Consider the following 19,638-nt stretch of genomic DNA (forward strand, 5'->3'; position numbering starts at 1 on the left):
TTCTGGTACCGAAGCTTGGGCATGAACGGGCCATCCTCTCCTCCATTTCTCCAGGAAGGAACCCTGTGCACACAGGCTGACAGGGAGCTGTGCTGCCCTGCAAACAGGTGTGCTAGCTAAGCCGTGGGGGACCTTAGGACACGAGCTGATGCAATCCAGCCACTGCACGAACACTCGGGGCATGACCTTGCGACAGAACAGACTTGGCAAGGTCAGGGGGAAAAGGAGGTAAACTTCCGGGGAACCAGAAGAAAATAAAGATGCCATCTCTCACCTGAAGACGCCTCAAAAGATTTCCAAATCTCAGCATTGCAAATAAACCCTAAGTGACAGCTTATCCCTCATGTGGAGCAAAGGCGTTGTGGTGGCTAAAGAGGTTCGAAGCATGGGATTTTAGATGCTGCCACAAAATATAATTTCTAATTTTTTTTAATCATTGCACCGTCTTATTCTTTACACAGGGTGAGCCAGCTCTTGGGAGGAATCAGGAGTGTGTAGGAAAGACTACTTCACATGTTAAGTTGATGGAAATGCCTGATTGCAGAGGGCTGGGCTTAATTGTTCAACTGGTCAAGTGTCATTCTGCGGCAAGGGCTTCTCTACTGCTACAAAATCTGTGTGACAGTAGGCAAGTTGTGAGAATGAGCATTTCCAGACATGATCACCCTTTCCAAGTGGCAAAGTTGATGCTCAGGGTTCTTGTTGCAAGAATGGTGATCACCCAAAACCTGTTTGCAGATATGCTTCAGATGTGTGAGCAAATTAATGCTCTGAAATACAAAATAAGCAAGTGCAGGACATTAAGTTGTGGATGCGAATGCATGGCTGCTTCACAGTGCTGCCTCTCCACACTTGAGGTCCGCAGAAGTATAGACTGATTAAGACCTTCTTACAGGCCTGCAATATTGTGAAAGTGAGTATTTATTTGTTTCACAAAGATGACGTTAAAATAACTAGAGAGAAATGAGGACATTTGTCCTTCATTGGGATGGGCTTTGGACTTTGAGCAAATACAGAAACACTGTGAACATACAAAATGTGATTAAAAAAACAAAGCAAAACAAAACACAAAAATCGAACAAGCAACCTAGTAGCCACTCAGTGGGGGTTCCAGTGAAAAATACTATGGTATCATGTAATTAAAGTAACCTTAACCAAGGCATTTCCTAATTTGAGGGTACTTAACTGTGACTTTTAAATTTCTTTCATACAGTGTTTTGTTTAGACATAACACACCAAGTTACACCTCCAGTCTCACACACCCAATTCTTAATATTTGGGAAAGACAAAGATTCACATGAATTGATAGAAATTTCTAGAGAACAAAGAACCGATAGGACGTACTTGGTTTGCATCCAATTGCTAAAATAGAAGTGAAACAGAAGCAGCAGCTTTCAAAATTTTTACACAAGCAGTTATCTTTCTGGAGATTCAGTTGGCACAGGATTTAGGCAAGATTCATTTACTACATTTATACAAAATCCAACATATTGAGTCTTGCCTCCAGATACACCTGTACTGCAAAAAATGACATAATACAAGTTCTTTGAAGAATTTAATCCCTCATTTTCTTTAGTGTCCAGATGTGTTCTGTTTACTCTCACGGTGGCATAAATTGTGGACTGAGTTGTATGCTACTGTTCCTTTTTCCCCCTTCCTGAAAAGTGCTCATAAATAAGTGTAACATGGCTGAAATAGACTTCTAGTATCATCTTTAAAGAAAATCTTTCAATGTTTGCGCCCCCCCAAAAAAAAAATCCCCACCACACCATTGCTTAGGTTTATCTATTTATTTCAGTTAAAACAAACATACAAGGTTTCATTGAAACTGTGTTGCACTTCCTGCCAACAACTGTAGTTAGTGTTGGCCTCTAACAATACAGTGGGTATTTACATATGTACAGGGTTGTACCGTAGGATGCCTGAATTTGGTGGCCTAACAAATACATTCGATGGTAAAAATTGTTAAGTTGCTGAATTCAGGAAATCGTAGCATCCATGGTAAATTTTAGAGGAAAAGTATACAGGAACCTGAACAATGCTTTTTATGGACCCAAGTGACTCCCATTTTTATTGCAACATATACATTTGTAATAAATACAATCTTAGTGTTTTCTTAAACACCTTAGGCGTAACACATTTCTTCCATTTCTGTATTATATTTTGTTGTAGAAGAATCTTTCTTTTGACAGTTGTTATACAGATGTACATGAACAACTCATTGAAATGATGTAACAATCAGTAATGAGAGGACTATATACATATATCTCAGATTCCAAACCTACATTATATACATTATACTTACAGTATATACACACATACAATTTATGTACATAGACTATCATAAATATTGAAAAATAGGTTTAGTTTCAATGGATTAATGTTTTATAAATAACGTTACATTTATGACTGAAATATCATGGAAGACAGTGATGTCTAACCGAGGTGACAAAACAGTGGTTTAATACTGAAGCTGCTCTTTTAGGTGGTTTGCAATGTAGGTAACTTTAAGCAAACAGGTTTGGGAAAAAGGTAATTAAATAAATCATATGTTGGAAACCAACCCAGCCAAGTGGAACTCAACTGTTGCAGGTGGAGAGCCAGTCATCAAATAACATAACACATAATGTCAAATCTGGAAATTGCTACATTCAGAGAATTAAGTGACATGTATGATATGAGGCGTCATCACAAAAATCTGCCTCCTCTCTGGCTGCTGAGGAGGGTTCTGTAGTAACTTCTCATTTACATCTCCTTCCTCTTCTATGGCTACTGAGAGAAAGCAGGCTATTTCTCACTTTCTTTTTAAATGCTGCTGAGGGAAGCGCTTCATCCCTTATGTGCTACAAATTGCTCAAAGGTAGACAACATTTTAATCCTCTTCTACATTTCTGTGTCTGCGGAGGAAGAAGAAAAGCTGCCAAGTACTGAGGAGACACTTGCTCAGCACTTCTGTGGAGATCAGGTAACATGGGACAGTTGGCCATGGATGTACAGTACCTGAGGCAGAGAAGTACCTAAGGAGCGTTTGCCAGTGCTGACTCCAGGATGATTAATTGCCAGTTGAGTATCACCCCACTAATAATACAAACAACACAAGAGGAACCCAACTTCTCATTACAGCTTTACACTACAGACTTAGTGACCAGTACTTACAGTCATGCAGAAGTATCATCAATACAAAATACCTGCAATTTTTTAATAGATTTTAAATGGCTGGGCAGAGATTGACATTATCTGTTAAACAGTGACTACATCACTTACATTTGTTCCTGATTAATTCTATAAGAGCAGAAAAGTTCCAGGCACTGTTTAGTCAATAGATTACAGGCCCTTACTTGTTCCCTCTGACACGATGACCAAGTGGAACTTTGCAAATCAGATCTTTAGAACATCGTGTCAGATGAAGACAGCTGACCACATTGCCATGATTATTTCATTGATAATCTCTATCCAGGCTCTTGTACCCAGTATTGTTGTGTTTGAGAACCTCTTATAAGCCAAGTACGCTGTTATACAAGTGTTACTTCTCTTCAACCTGGGATAAGAATGAAAGAGTAAACATGCACTAGAAACAAAACAGCTAATCACAACCATACAGCACCTGTTTCATCAGCTAGCTAGCTAGGGCTCAGAAGAAATTTACCTATTTCTGAAGCAAACAAGTATGAGATGACTAACCAGTCTATGAGGTTACCTTTAACACTACTATACAGTATAAATTGGAAGAGGAATCCCAGTTGTGTATGTGAAGAGAGTTTGTACCAAGCATGAAATACTGGTGCAGTTATTTTGTGGATTTGACTCAGAAACAGAATAGTCAAGTAATTCTAAATCCAATAACAGATGAGTAATTTGAGAAATACTGTACAGTTTTTGAATATTATACAACTAGTAAACTACATTAGGACCTTTTTGTTTTCCTACAGATACATTTCAAGATAGATTGGACAGGAAAAAAACAAAATAAAACAAAAAAAACAAACAACAAACATTGCTACAAGTGACAATGGACCTTATTAATTAAGAGAACTCCAGCAGAGAGTTTTGTATTAATGGCATCATATGCTCCAGTGCCATTCAATTTGTATCTACAACAGGAAAAAAAAAGGCAAAACCCCCCAAACCCTGTTTTACTCAATTGCACTATTGAGTACCTCAAGAATGGAAATGTCAATGCCATCTTCATAATTTCTAGATTAACTATGTTTTTTCTCAAACGTACCCGTTCTAAAGGGTGGACTTTTGAAAAGCTTGAAAATGTGGGTTTCCAGACCCCTTTTGGGAATGGGGGTAACTGTATTTACTTAAGTAAGCTGAAAAATTATTTTCAAGATTATTTTCACTCTACTTTGAACTAAGTGAATTTCATGAGAAGTATTTATAATTAGAAAACTTTGACTTGAATTGGTTAATTTTCTGTTTTGGTCATTAGAAATATTTTTTTAAATAAAATTACTTCTAATTATGCCTCTACAGAAAGGCAAACTTGATTTAATTTACGACACTGATTTGATATTTTTATGAGCTCTTCTATGTTATTATTTCATTCTTTTTAGAAAAATGTTTCTTAAAGTCAAAATAGTGCTTTTGAGGTCCATAAGAATTTTTGGTACAAAAAAATAAGAGTGTTTCTCTTTCTCTCTCATTGGTTATTTAAACACTTTGCTGTAAATTAAAGAGTCATTTCTCACATCAAATGGTTCCATTAGGCACATTCAAGTAAAATAATAAAATATCCAAGTAACAATGACGAAAGCCAAACATGGCTTGATAAAAGTCTACAGAGAGTTCTGTCCATTCTCTGGAATGGAATAAAGTTGTCACTTCCTTCAGCCAGACACTCACGTGGTTTGATGTTAATATCCACTTCCATCGTGCAGAATAGTTTCTTAAAGACAGAGTTCGGGTATTCTACAATCAGAAGAACCATCAATAAAGAATCTGCATTTTAAAGGAAGCTGAAGAGCTCATTTTCATTCTCAGTATCTGAGTGAACACTGGCATTTGAAGTGGAGTATTAAGAGATTAAACCAGGGCAGTTAATGGCCATCGGATGAAACATTTTGGGTCCAGTCTAGAATAATCAGTGTCATACACCCAGTCATCACAAGTAGACCACTTAGAAAGAAGAGCGCGGCCTGAAAAAAGAAAACAAAATATTTCACTTTCTGCTACTATATCCATAAAGTCATGCCCATTTATGGCACAAATGCCATTGCTCAAGCAGGACAAAGCAAAAGGTACAAGAGATCACAGTAAACAGTTAAGGAGTTAGGTATCTTTCTCAGACTTGGGGACCTTTTTCAAATAAAAAAGTACATTTATTTTCAGTATAGCAGACCTCAGCCTCAACTGACAGAAATCAATGTAGCTGGTGATACCAGCTAGGCTGTGTGCCACTGTGCTGACTTGATTCTGACTCCGTATGTCCAAGATTCGATTCAGAGTCAGTAGGTCTGAGATCGGTTAAGCACACCAAGATTGGTCAGGATGACCCATACAATTGGTGGAGGTCAGCTTTTATGGGGTAAATTATGTAAATAAATCGTGAAAGAAAATTCAAAGGAGAATGACAAGACTTTTTTAGTATAGTCTTAAGGGTAATTTGTTGAAAACTGGTTCTTACCAGCAACAGAATGACCTACCTATTATTGAGATTGGGGGGTGAGAAAAGTCACTGAAGTGAACTGAGCCTTGTGATGTCTATCTCCTCAGTTACAAGTACCTGTGTAACTCCCATGTGTTAACTCAGACAACATTAAATGGCAATTCACTGACTACATTCAGAAGGACTTCAAAATTCTTAAATTGTGAAGAAGGAAACTAAAGTTCTTACTCTGAATTAGTAAACAAATGTAACTATTATGTATTTGCCTATACATACCCCAATCTTTTGCACAGACTTCATTGGTTCTTTCTTCACTAATTTGATATAGAAGGCAGAAGGAAGTATAAAGATCAGCATGGCAGCTGCAGATGCACCTGTGTTTAAAAAAAGCATAGAAATAAATATTCATAAACAGGTAACTATAATTTTATTAGACTGGAACTGCATTTTCTGAGATTTGAAAGACTGCTTGAACTGATGTGCAAATGCTTACCAATGAATCCAAAGATGTCTCGAATAGTAGGGACAAAGATAACAAGGATGTTGGTAAACACCAGAAGAGCAACCGTAATGGAACAGTGACGCCACCATTTAAACTCCTTCCCTGCCCACAGCAGCTGGGTAATGGAAGTGCGGATCTTTTGAACAGAACAAACAAACAACCAGTTTAGTCTTTATCATGGAAGTCAGTGACCGTCACCTCCTTCTGAAAGTATTTTAACATAATTTTCCTGAACACTTCAGATTTTCATAGAAGTTGAAAGCCACGAAATACTTTTAAAAAAATATTTACTTCCTGTACTTCAGATGCAGCTCTGTGTTTCTTGTCTATTTCTCTTTTCAGTGATTTAGATTTTCAAAGCACAGGCAGTAAAGAGGAAGGCAGAAGGAAAGACATCTGTCTCTAACAAAAATAAATCCCAGGTATTTTTGTAACATCTAAGGAGGTTGCTCAACAATTTACACCTAAACGGCCAGAAGCTGTACTCACAATATACTTATAAAAACACACTGACTTTTGTAAGCTGATAATACAAAAGTACAACTACTTCTATAACGTGGCAATCTATTCCACCTTCCCAATTAAACCATAGAAGGCAAACAATATAACTGAACATATTTAGGTCTACTGCTTTGAAATATTGCCTAATTAATTTATTTTAATTAACTGCATAGAGAGGTATCATCAAGCTTACTAGAATAAATTTCCTTTTCCAGTTAAGAGAAAAATTCTATAAATGGGAGTTGCCAAATCAGTACATGACTGCAGCAGGACAAGTGATGAAAATGAAAAATGGTAGTAAGATTAAAAAAAAAGAATTACTTACTGGGAAAATAACTACAGGTACAGTAAGGGTTACAGCCATAAGTACAGCGAGACGCACAATAAGAAGTAGAACATCAGGACCCAGATATGCAGAGTATGTATGAAGTAGTTCTGGTTCAACTTTTCCTATATAGAAAACAGTATTTTAATTAGATGCAGTCAACATACTTTTCAAACAACTACTTCTGCTCTAAATCCTAAGCAAATTTTACCATTACAGCAATATGAATTGAAAGCCTCAACAGTTCCTGTAAGCATGTCTCAATTTAACACAAGGACAACCTGTTTTACTCCAATTTTAATTCTGTGCCTTGGGCCTAATTCTACTACTGATCTGCTTCTGGGTGTGCACTTATAAAAATACTTTAAAAAAAAAACCCCGACTGTGTATATTTAGAACTCATAGTAAATGTTTGCTTGCTCCAACATAAAAATACTGTGGTTTTATTTAGGTCATTTAAAAGAAAGCAAAGAAGGCAATATTCACCATAAAATGTCAGGTATCCAAAGAGAGCAGCCAATAAATACATGAGGAACATGGCAAAAAAAGATACATAGGACACATTCATCATTCTTTTACGGCTTCGGCTAAAGGAAGAGAAAAAGAAACATTGTTAGCAATGAGATCATACTGTTTTATACTATTTCTGTTTGTCTAGTGAAATTACAGGCACATATCTAACATTTACCTTTTCAGTTCTTCATAGATAGGAAGAATCGCAGGATGGCAGACAAAAGAAAATGTCAAGATTGGGACAGCATACACAGTCTAAAAAACAAAAGTACCTTTCTTAAGTATCTCAAAAGACACTAGAAATTTAGATTTAGAAAATTAAATCGGTAGGTTTTTTTTCAGTTTTGACTTGGGCATCAGTTTACTTTTTGACAAAGACTAGCTATATACTTTACAATGGAAACTTTGGCAAAAATTAAAACAAGTTCGTGCTTTCTAAAACACAGACTCTGAGGTACCAAGTACTCTCAAATCTCTGAAGTCCATGCTGAGCTGAATGTATTTGCATCCAGAATTAAGTTCTGCCTCTCATAGACTTAAGCCATTATAGCCTGATCTTGGTATTGGCTGTTGCACACACTTTCTCACCATGTGTGGAGATTTACCACTCTAATTGGGAGCATTCATAAGAGTCAAGACTTCATGACTGGGAACTTCAAGTCTACTCCAAACGCTGGCATACATTTCCCCTTTCCACACTTTTACTATTTACTACTTCTTCTTCTGCAATTTACTTTTTTAAAAGACTTCACTAGCGCTATGCTGAAGAACAAGAGATACGTGTATTGCCACTCATCTCAGGAAGGCACATCAAGCTCCTTTGATGTCTGTGTATTTGGAATGTGGAAACACTCAGACCACACGAGGTAAACAGTGTCTAACTCCACTGGAACAGAAAGTATTAGCACGTCCCAAGTTTACAACTGGCCAATTACTTGAAGGAAAAGATGACCTATTTATCTGCTATATATTAAGTCTCAGTTATTTTCAACACAGAGTTTGATTTTTAGTCAGTTACCTGTGAATTGAAGATGAAGTATTTTGGCTTGCACACATCATCACCTGTTATGTTTTCATCTACCAAAGGTGCCACTGTAACATTTAGTAGTGTCACGTTCACGATGTCACTGTCCATAGGACAAGGAATCTGAAACATCTTCCAAATTACCTAGAAATAAAGCCATGTATTTATTGTTACTTTGACTAATGCAATATCTCAAACTTTTCAGAAACTGTGTTTAATTTCACTTTGAAATGCAGTTTTAACAGCACAGGAAGTCTACAAGAATATACTTACAACAATAAGAAAGAAGACCATGCAAAGTAATGAAAAGCCGCTGGTATAGCCCAAATATCCTGTGTTCAAGAAAGAGAGAAAAAAAAAAATCTAAGGTACAATAAACAGAAACATAATTTAAGGCTTAACATTATGGTAAAACACAGCGATCTCTTCAACGGCCATTTTCTTAGTGTTACACAGAACAAGACTGACTTTCTGCAATGTCAACCCAGCTATGAACGTTCTCAAAGACATATTAGGGTCTGTACATACAGTGAACCTGTAATATTACACTTTATAATTTACGAAAGAGCCCCCCTACAATAAAATCCCCACACCATGTGACTTACTATATACTAAGAATGACTAGTTCAAATAGAATGCATTGTAAGATAACTTAGCTTTTTTCTTTCTGTTTTTATTGAATAATTTGTAGAAAACAGTAAGTTTTCTACTTGAAAGTAATTCAAGATTCTCAGTAAGGTTCCACTACAGGATTCTCTGAACAAACAGTGTGTTAACTGAATTATTCATGTATTATCACTGGACTAAAGCCATTTCAGATAAACTATCTGCTTTCAATATTCTGCTACTGCTTAGGATCTAAAATGAAAGAGGTGACTTCTGCTTACATTACTAATACAATTTAAATTCCCAGGGCTTGTGTCCCTGTTCTTTTGAGACTGTTATAGGATAGCTAACAACACTATTTGCTAATATTTCGCTATTACTGACCAAACTGTGATAAGAACACAAACAGAAAGTCACTGCTGAGCCTTATTCTAAAGCTATCCTATTTATTGTCCCTTCATTTTCCACAAATGCATCTGTAACTCAAGATACTTTTTTTTTTTTTAATGTAGATTGACAGCAATTACCTAAACACCGGTTAGTCCCAAGAGACAAGTTTGGAGACAGCTGTTAATTCACTTAGTACTTCAAGACTCCAGCATCATTATCAAACCATTTCCCCACAGTATTTCCAATGCATTTTTATTTTGATTCAACTCGACTGCTTACCTAAATTTTTCAGTAAGGACAGGGGAAGAATAAGGATGACAGACACCAGCAGCACTAAGTAGTCACCATTAAGATACCATTCTCTGTAGGAAAAAAGGTAATATTAGTATCTAATCAAAGTATTTAAAAATTAAGACATTTGCAGGTTAGTCTTCACTCTTATCTTCTACAACACATAGCTTTTTTAAAAAAAATGCAAAGCCTAATGTCACAAAGGGTCAGCATTCAACTTACTATGTGGACCTAAAGCTCTACAATATCTTATCTCACCCCAAACCTGCATTGTGCCTTTCCTTTAGTGTCCTTTTCTAAAATTAATATGCATCTGAAAGTCAGAAGACAGGAAAGTAAATGACTGGTCAGAAAAAAAGTCATCTGGGATCAATGATGGAAAAATAGTAATTTGCTTAAGTGTTGGTTCCCAACTCTGCAGATGTATTAACACACTGCAGGGCCCCAGCAGGGTGGTGATTCACTTTTAACGGAAATAAAATTCTATTAGGTACTCTGCAGGAGTTGAAGAAAAACAGGTGAGGGCTGGTGTTGATGCAGTAGCTCAAGCCCACAAGCACTGGGAGTCTCTTGGAGGCACATTTAGTCCCTTCAGTAGGGAAACTATGGTAAGAACCTCAGAAGATTTTTTTCTTTCAGATCATTTTTGCCATTTATTCCATAAGAAGCACCAGCTACTTTTTGACAAAATATTTTTGAGTGTTAGAAGATTCACACCTTCCTTTGACACACAGGAAAACAAAGTTAGATCTGTGTAAATATAATGCAATTTCATGGAACTAAGAGAAAAACATCTTGAGTATTGAATTGTGGCAGGGTGACTGCCTTCTTCATCTGTCCTACAGGAATATCCCATCTGCTTTATGCAACTCAAGAACACTAAGCATTTATTCCTCAATATTAATACTTTATATCCTGTTATGATATCAGCTAACAGGATTTATTTTAAAATGGACTGTCTACTACTTAGGTAAACAAAAAAAAAATAATGACCTAATTGGAAATGTGTGCATTCAAACTCAATTGCTGAATTGTAAATCCACATACGCTAATGCAAATACGGAGTAACTTTAACAGACTTGCTCCAGATATATGTAGTAAATGCAGAAAAAATTCGGTCATCCTTCCAGTTTTATCTGGGATAATTAAACATAACAAATGTATTATAGAAAGTTCAGATGTGTATGACAATGTCACGTACCTTTGGCTCCCTTTTTAAAAAAATTTAGTTGTCTTGTGGTAAATTTAGAAGAAATCACAGCACAGAGATTCCTTGAATTTGTTACAGTCATAAGAATATGCACTGTTACTGTGCATGGACCATGTAAAGGCCATCCTGACTTTCAGATCAAGGACTTAGAAGTTTTTCTGTGCTGAAGAATAAAGAATGGGATTGCACAGCTTCAAAATAGAGCTGAGAATTAAAATAACTGCAAAACAAAATTTAATAATAGAGCTACTATTTACAATATTGTCTCAGAATTCCAGAATATTTTCTTCTACAGTAAGCATTATTTTGGGACATTTAAACAGATAAGTGCTTACATTTTAGGCACCAGGCTGCCAGAGTGGAATCCATGCCAATGGTAGCCACCCAGACTCCCCTAAGCAACGCATGGAGAGCGTCAGTTAAATGGGATCCACAATTGCCAGAGCACTGAGAAAAGATTTAATTTAAATCAGTGTACAGCTACCTAGTACCAACCAACAAGAAAACACTGAAGATACAAATCTCATTTTCTGAATTTTTGTCTGTCGGATTTGCAGAGCAGCAGCTGTATCCAGTGAGATTCACAGCCTTAAATTTTCCCACCTGAACTGCAACCAATTTTGAATTATTTTCTGAAGATGGGACAATTAAAAATACTTGCCTCCAAGCCCCCTTGTAAGTACTGGATACTCCAGGGACTTTCTTAGGAAGTTGAAAATAAGGACTTGAATTCAGCCAAAGGAGGGAAATTAACTTTCTCAGCAAAGAATTTGTAAACAGTACAGTACTAAGTAAATGGAGTAGGTGCATTCTTTTAAGTACATTTAAAAAAAAAAAAAAAAAAAAAAGATGGCTAGCACTGTTGTCATGACAATGTCTTATCAGCAAGCTGTATGAACACCACCAAATGGCTTGAACCCCTTAGGGAACACAGGCAAAAAAATGCCTACCTTCTGAACTCAGGCTTAGGTTCAAGTTGGAGTCTTGAGCTGCTCAGCCCTCTCAAGACTGGGACACTTCAGGACAAGGCACAGAAGTACAACTCTGAAGAGTGAGATTTATAGCACTTAACTCTATCCCTTTGAAGTCAGGCATCTTGTTTTAGATAGTTGTTTTTACACACCCTCTCAACATGGAGTAATACGTTAAAATGTTCTTCAGAGATGCCCACAACAGGTGTCTAAGCCACGTGCACTGAGCTGACCACTACACATGATCACCCTTCTCCACTGATTATTCAAGGTCCAGAGTAATGATGAGATTAAAGTCTAACTTTCAGATGGTACGGGTAGATAAAATATCCAAGTCACCCACTTTTAAAACCAAGCAAGAAAGCCACTACGGAGTCAAGGTGTCTCCAAAGCTAAATAGCAATGCATCCTCCTTGGGCATTTAAACTCTGGTTTAGTACAATGTTTAGTCCCCATGTTTTTCTGAGAACTGTTACTTAAGACATTCATTATATAACTGCACCTTAATCTTATATTTAATCCCTTACCACAATATTAACACTAGAAAACCAAAATAATCAGTCCAAACCAGCTGGAATGCAGTAAGATAGAAAAAATAAAAAAACAAACCAAAACCAACCATAACCACATTTATCTTTCCTTATCTACAGTATGTACTGACTGGTACATACACTAACACTTACCTGATGTTCTTTACAGAACAGCTTTATGTAAGATGATGAGATACCTGTATTTTTCTACCCTTTTCCCAGGACAGGCTGGATCTAAATGAAGTGGAGCACTCAGGGGAAGGGCAAACTTACTGTATCTCTGTCTGAGTAAGAAGCTACCCTATGGCATACCGAACGTAGTCTTCATATAAAAATATATACAGTCTCCGTATTTGTTTCTCCTAATAGTTTCTCTGATGAGGAGTTCTAACACCTACCCTGTGGTCTCTTCGATGTTCATAAATGTCTTGATGACCAATGGTAACTCATATTTCACTATGAAGAGGTAGCTTGACATAGCTGTAGGTGAATAACATCATAGATCATTACAAATATAGAATATGCCACAAGATGCAAGAATCACATAACATGTTTCATAACTTGACTTGAACACAAGCAGTTAATGAACACATGTTGTGTGAAAAAAAAAGTCTCCAAGAATAAGTAGGGAACAATTACTACTGACAGTACAGACATGTTAAGATCTCCTCACCTCCAATGTTCTGCATTGTAATTGATCCAGAAGCAGCAAGTTTTCCAGCCATACCAAATGCCTTCATTCCTAATTGTTCATACAATAAAGATCCTAAAATAAAACAAAAGAATCCAATGGCAGGGTGCGTTTTACAAAGATACTATATGAAAGAAATACCGTATGTTTGTAAAACTGTAATTTGCTTTACCTCCTTCATTGGCAGTCTTCAAAAGGAGATGCACTGAATACAAAGATAATATTGAGACAACCAGTAGGAGTATCCTGTGGGGGAGGGAAAGCATGCAAATTTTTAATAGCCATAAATGACTTACTGTAACCTTACTAAATAAAAGCAGATCAAACATAAACATTAATCATGCACTGACATGTCTAAGGCCATTATAATTGGCTACATTTGATAGAAAAAATATAACAAAGTAACAGCTGGAACGGTTTTGTATCAATGCAAGAAACCAAATGTTTTTCCTATCTGCCTATCCTTGTTCAACACTGCGTCATGCATCTGTTGAACTTCGAGTAGTGCCTAACTCTAGCTAAAGTGAAGATTATCTCTTGGTCTTAAACAAATCAGCTTTTCAGCTTAAACCTGTGTAATGTCTTTTTTTTAAAACATAAAGTTGAAACTGCAAAAGCCTTAAAGAATTAACTGAAAATTCAGATGTACTGAGAGCCATCTCTTCACACAGAAATACATATTTATTGTCATTAAAAAAAACTTTCTTTGCTCAAATGTTGCTCTTCATTTGTGCTTACACGGGAATTGCTAGTGGCTTGTCTTCCCCACAGCTTTTATGCACACTATGTATTATTTCCAGAAGCGTATTTGCAATATCTAAAATTCAGATTATCGTATCTCTCCCACACCAAATGCACTTCCTGGCGTGGCACACTAGGGGGACTTCTCAACTCCCAAAGACCACAGTGGAAAATTACAACACAATAAAAAAATCCCTGGTCTTTCTTACATCAGTACCAGCATTCTGCTTTATAGAAAACCTAAAAATCAGCTCATCTGCTCAAAAATGGCAAGTTCCATTTAGATTTCCCAGACTATACTTTACATTTCCTTTTGTGTCATGTTTAGTGTTGGTGAAATCAGTGAACACAGCACAAAGAACTGGAAACAAGAACACCTGAGAAAAGCTTCACAGATCTGTACAAGGAATCCAAGAAACCTGAGTTCCCATGCCAGTTCAACACCAACACCCACACACAAATAAACCTCTGTATTTGTGACAGGTAGAGATTAACCAGGATTTAATCCAGCCATGAACTAGAAATAGCACACGAGATGTGCAAGGGTTACATTTCATTAAAACAGCACAGATCCTGGGCCCATCACTCCTAACCTCAAACGGCTGCCTATGGTGTTGACAAGATCAGTCAGCAAAATCATCTCAAAGCTCACTCAGTTTCTGGCTTCCAGACTGTATCATTCATTTATTTAGTGCTGACACAAGTGACAAGTCACAGCACTGACACAAGTGACTCTACACAGTCTTTGAAGAATTTACTGCCTTAATCAAGTACATCTGGATCTGAATCTGTAACCCAGCTATTAAAGGATATCTGTAATGCCCTCAGTGTCATCATAACTCCTCAGTATCATCAGTGATTAACTGCTTTCCTGCCTTGGAACTATACAAACTACAATATGTTTTGAAAGGTAACAAACCAGTTCATCTTTGAATCAGTACTAATGCAAATAGATTTGAATGCGGAATCTGGAAATGAAAGGTATCTAAACAACCTCAGCACCCAACTGTTAAATACAGTTTTGAACACTTCTTCAGAAAAAATCTGTTTAAATACCTAACCTTATTTTTTTTTCCTTTCCTCAGAGATGTTCTAATGCACATTATGCTGATTATCTTCTACATGTTGCAGAAAACCGATGTGTTGAGAGGTGAAATATATCTCTCTTCTGAAAACATGCTGCTAAGTTGTTAATTCAGTTTATTATCTTCTACGTTAGTGAAAGTCTTAGCAAAAAAAAATCCCAAATTACCATATATTTAAAATAAAATCTTTTACATCAAAACTACATGTTTGCAGTTTCCTCAAGAAACCTGAGTACCACGCAGGTATACTGTGAAATATCTGGAAGTAAATCTGACCTACAACTTCCTGGGATCTGGCAAGAGTAAGGTAAATTTCCAACTAAACGTTACCCATCCTTGAACACAGCACATTTATTTCCATGATAAAAATACAAGGTTATTTTAAACATATCCATGGATTCCCATTTGCATTCAGTCACTGATATTACATGTTGTGTGAGCTGAACTGCCTCAAATATATGAAAAATGTATCTTCCCCAAGACATATAGAAGTACCGTATGCAATTGTCTCCTCATGCCATTTTCAGTTACATTACTGCAGTCTTGTCTTATACTTGAAAGCTTTTGCCAATATAGACATGCTAATGAAGATATGCTCATTATTCCACATCCCTCCCTTGCAGTGAGACAGCGATTTTTATACATGTAGCTGAAACCAGTTCCCTGAATTGAGTAAAAGCACAGCAATAAAAAGTATTTCTTCATTGGTGTATGTACAAGGTACCTCTACAGGCAAAACTATGCCAGTTGAGGAAAAGAAGACCACATTCCTGATCAGCAGGACTGAGCCACAGAAATTTTTTGTAGACATGGCCAGACTTGCAAGAGACAAACAAATAATCCTCTTCCGCCTACACTTTTCTTGTAACTCTCTACAGCCTAACCATGAACTTTTTGTGCAATTACAACTTCCACTAATTGAACAGTTAGTTGTCATTAATTTCAATCAGTGAACTCTGGAAGAAAAAGCTAATACAGATCTCTGTCTGCTGAGTAGTACCTTTCTTTTCTACTTGGGTAGTGGAATTCTAAAGGGAAGTCTATCGGTCTATTTGTGGAGAAACTACAGCTAAGTAAAGGAAAATTCACTGTAAAATGTTTTGTGGGTTACAGAACTTGCAATTAATCCATTTCATTTTTCCATGTCCTTCTGAATGTATCAAAATCTCTTAATTTAAAACAAGCTGTAAATCCTAAAATGCAATTCCGAAGCAATGGCAATGACTGGGTATTCTGTAAAAGTCGTTTTTACACAAAGGATTTTTCTGTTTTAATAACACAGTAGAAAGATTTTTGGTTTTTGATGAACCAAAAGATACTTACACAAAAAGAGCAATTCCAGTGTTAGCCATGGCAAAAGAAAGACCAAGGATGCCACTACCCACAATAGCATTGCTTAGATTAAATACTGACATTCCAAAGGAAGTGGTACCCGGATGCTGAGAAAAGGGAGACAGGTAATAATTAATAGCAAGTTATTGCTTATTTCAGAATTAACAAACATACATTTGGCAAGAAGGCCCTTTTTAAAAATGTTATTGCTATATACTTACATACTGAGTTTCATATTTCTTCTTTCCAAGACTGGAGTCAAGCAAGAAATTTTGGTTTTCTGGATCAATATCCGCATAGTGGCTGTAAAAGCATTGCATCATTAGTCACCATTGCATATTCACTTCCCGTTTAGCATTTCCAATCCACTTCAAAGGGAAACGAGAAAACCAACGGAATGACCCAAAAAGAAGACCCCCCCCCACCTGCTGATCTGCCCAGTACACAAAGCATTGCGCATGTTCACAGCCGCAGTCATTTATGTTGACATCGCGCACGTCAACACGCACCACCTCTAGACCCGCAGGAACATTTTAAACGAGGGCTGGGGTGGATCACAGCCTCTTGGTGCCTCCTGTCGCCAGGGTTGGGTGCTTGCCCGTTCCCGGGCCGGCTGAGCCCCCTCACCTCTTCATGGCCGGCTTGGTGGGGTAGGGGTAGCTATAGTCGTTGCTGTTGGAGCTGTAGCTGCTGCTGTCCTCGTCGGGGGAGATGTTGAACTTGCCCATCTCGGCGCTGCTCATGGCGGTGGCGGTGCCGGGGGTCGGGGCTCGTCGGCCGCTCTTTTGTCCTTGCCGGCGGGACTCGCCGCGCCTGCGGAGGTGGGAGGCGACGTCAGTGCCGCAGCGGGCGCCGCGCGGCCCGTCACGTGGCCAGCGCGCGCCCGCGGCTCGGCGGCCCCCGCCCGCCGCCGAGTGGAAAAGTACCAGGCGCGCGGGGCGGGGGGCGCGCGGGCAGACAAAGGTGAGACCCGCGGCGGGGCGGGGTCGCCGCGCGACCTGCGCCGGGACAGCGCTGCCCGCAACGGCGCCGCGGACCGGCCGAGGCAGAGGCAGCGCCACGCCACGCCGCACTCCCCATCCCCCCCCCGATAGCGGAGCCTGATGCAACACCGATGGGCGATTGTCACATTAGCTGCCGGAGCTCCCGTCCCGCAGACGGTCCAGCATTCATCTCCCTCCCTGCCAGCGATACCGCGTATGCCGGCGTTCTCAATGGAAAAATGCAAATCGGTCACGAGACTGCACCGCGCCGCAGTCGTTTGGGGTTTTTCCACCTTTCTGCGATGCGGCAGCAGCGCGTACCTCCGAGCGCCCGCCGCCGCGCCTCCGGGCAGAGCCCGGCAGCGTCTCAGGCAGCGAGCCGGGAGCTGCCGCCGGACAAAGGCGCGAAGGACCAGCCGCGCTGCGTCCGAAACTCGCCCCGTTCCTCCCGACGGCCGCCTAACAGCCGGCACCCGCCGCGCCGTACCTTCTCCGCAAGAGTTTGAAAGCGAGGTTTCCTCCCGAAGCCTCGGAATAAAGAGATGCTCCTCTCTCTGCTGCTGCTTCTTACAAGGGGAAGAAAAAAACCCTTAACTATAAAGCGTCAGCGAAAACAGAACCCTAAATAAATAAAGGTAGAAAAAAAAACTTTAAAAAGCCAGCGGTGTGAAACAGAAAAAAAATATCGTGTCCGTGGTGCTCCGGCTGAGGCGCTCAGAGCTCAGCAGCGACGTCGATCCCGGTCTGACGGCCCCCTCGGGGAGCCGCTGCTCTTCAGGCAGGAATGTGGGCGCGTCATCGCGAAGGGGCGCGGCGCCCGCCCGCCGCCGCACCGCCCCCTGCCGCCCGCGCTGCCCGACTGACCCCCGGGCCTGCTGCGGGGGGGGCATCGGCGGGTTGGGGCGCGCCTGACTGGGGGGTGGGAGGCGGCACCGGCGTGTGCCCGGGGGGGTTCGGGAGCGGGGCCGCCAGCACATGACAGCGGTCGGTACGCCGAGCAGTTTTGCTGTGTTTACAGTGGGGGCAATTGCATTTCGCAGCGGAGACGGGACGCTGCGGTACTGGTCAAGAGCGCCATGTCCGAAAGGTGCTTCCACCTGCCCAGTGCAGCATCTGCAGCGCGACTGCGGCACCGGGCACCGACTCACCGAGGAGGTTTCCTCCCCGTTTCCACTCTGTGCCAGCCTTCGGCTCCCTCCCGGGCTTCAGCTCTGGCGTTGCCGAGTAGCACGGTGCATGACAGGGGTTGAGGTGCCACCGACCCATAGCTACTCGCTGCAGTCACTCGCTATTTTTAATAAACGAGCACATGCAAGCCCCGGTCCCGCGGACAGCTGAAAGGGTCCCCGAGCGTGTGCTCCGGGAAGTGATGGAGAGTTACGGCCTCCCCCTAGTGATGTGATGCAGCATAGACCCCACTTTAGGGAGCAGAGGGGGAAAAAAATAATACCCTGCTTCCTTCCCCTCAGGCAATCACTCCAGAAACGTTTGAGGGCTTTGCTGCTCGATGCCCCGTGGAAGGGGGGAGCGGAGCTTTACTGTTCGCCCCAGCCCCTCACACAGAGGTTGCGGCTCCGGAGGGGGCTCGACGGGGGCAGCGAGGGAGTATCTGGTCACTGTTTCTGTGGGGGTTCTGCAGCAGCCATCGCCCTGTCCCCGCGGCAGCAGCGCGCTCCCACGCCAGCCTCGAGGACGGAGGGTGCCCAGCCACCCAGTCATTTTGCCCCCGTGAACCCCCGGGCTTGCACCCGCGCGGCCCCTGGGCTCTGCCGGGGCGGACGAGGGGTCCCTAAGGTGAGACCGCGCGGGAGGCCCCGGCCCGCCCCCCCACTGCAGACCCCGGTGGCGGCGGCTCTGCCCCCTGCTGCCGCCGGGGCGGGCGGGAAGCTGCCTGGCGGCGCGAGGCAGCGGCACTCCGACCGTTAACGCCACAGAACGTTCTGGAGCGCGCCCGCCGCCGGGGCGGGGGGGGAAAGGGGAAGGAGGGGCGGGGCACGGCGAGGGCACGCGCAGGAGACGCGGAGCCGAAAATTTTCCATCCCTGCAGTTCCCCCCCGCCCCCATCCGGCACGTGACGTCACGTCTCCCCCTCTGCCCCCCCGCAGCCCAGCCCGGCCTGTGAGGCGGTGGCGCGGTGAGGGAGCGCTGCGGCGCCTTCCCGCGCAGCCCCGGGGCACGGAGCGGCCGCGCCGTCGCACCTGCTTCCGTGGGAGGCCGGTTCCGCGGGCTGTGTGCGGTCCGGCTCGAGAAGGCCCCGTGGGTTTCTCCCGCGCCGCTTCGGGACCTGGCTGGGCGCTGTGAGCGGCCGGGCGGCGCCCCACGCCGTGTTCTG

General features: G+C 41.2%; 1 protein-coding gene across 1 annotated transcript; it reads right to left on the reverse strand.

Annotated features, from left to right (window-relative positions):
- Window positions 1-1,775: 1,775 nt before the first annotated feature.
- SLC38A2 (solute carrier family 38 member 2) lies at window positions 1,776-18,072 on the reverse strand. Its single transcript, XM_082049921.1, has 16 exons — window positions 17,794-18,072; window positions 16,951-17,136; window positions 16,545-16,626; window positions 16,315-16,430; window positions 13,338-13,411; window positions 13,148-13,240; window positions 12,873-12,954; window positions 9,752-9,834; window positions 8,750-8,808; window positions 8,471-8,620; window positions 7,628-7,707; window positions 7,426-7,526; window positions 6,940-7,064; window positions 6,105-6,249; window positions 5,888-5,985; window positions 1,776-5,141 (listed from the first exon to the last, which is right to left on the reverse strand). The coding sequence occupies exons 2-16, from the start codon at window positions 17,064-17,066 to the stop codon at window positions 5,043-5,045; spliced, it is 1,503 nt and encodes a 500-aa protein (XP_081906047.1). The 5' UTR covers window positions 17,067-17,136; window positions 17,794-18,072; the 3' UTR covers window positions 1,776-5,042.
- Window positions 18,073-19,638: the final 1,566 nt, after the last annotated feature.

The sequence above is a fragment of the Streptopelia decaocto genome (genome assembly GCF_964273445.1).
Source record: "Streptopelia decaocto genome assembly, chromosome: 1".
In the NCBI taxonomy this organism is placed as follows: domain Eukaryota; kingdom Metazoa; phylum Chordata; class Aves; order Columbiformes; family Columbidae; genus Streptopelia; species Streptopelia decaocto.

Bases quoted from the DNA above. Each gene is read 5' to 3' on its own strand.
- SLC38A2 (XM_082049921.1), bottom strand. From the start codon at position 17,066: ATGAGCAGCGCCGAGATGGGCAAGTTCAACATCTCCCCCGACGAGGAC. The intron at 12,955-13,147 runs GTGAGGAGATCT...ATTCACCTACAG, and splicing joins TACAATGCAGAACATTGGAG to CTATGTCAAGCTACCTCTTC. The intron at 7,065-7,425 runs GTGAATATTGCC...TTTTCTATATAG, and splicing joins TGGATACCTGACATTTTATG to GAAAAGTTGAACCAGAACTA.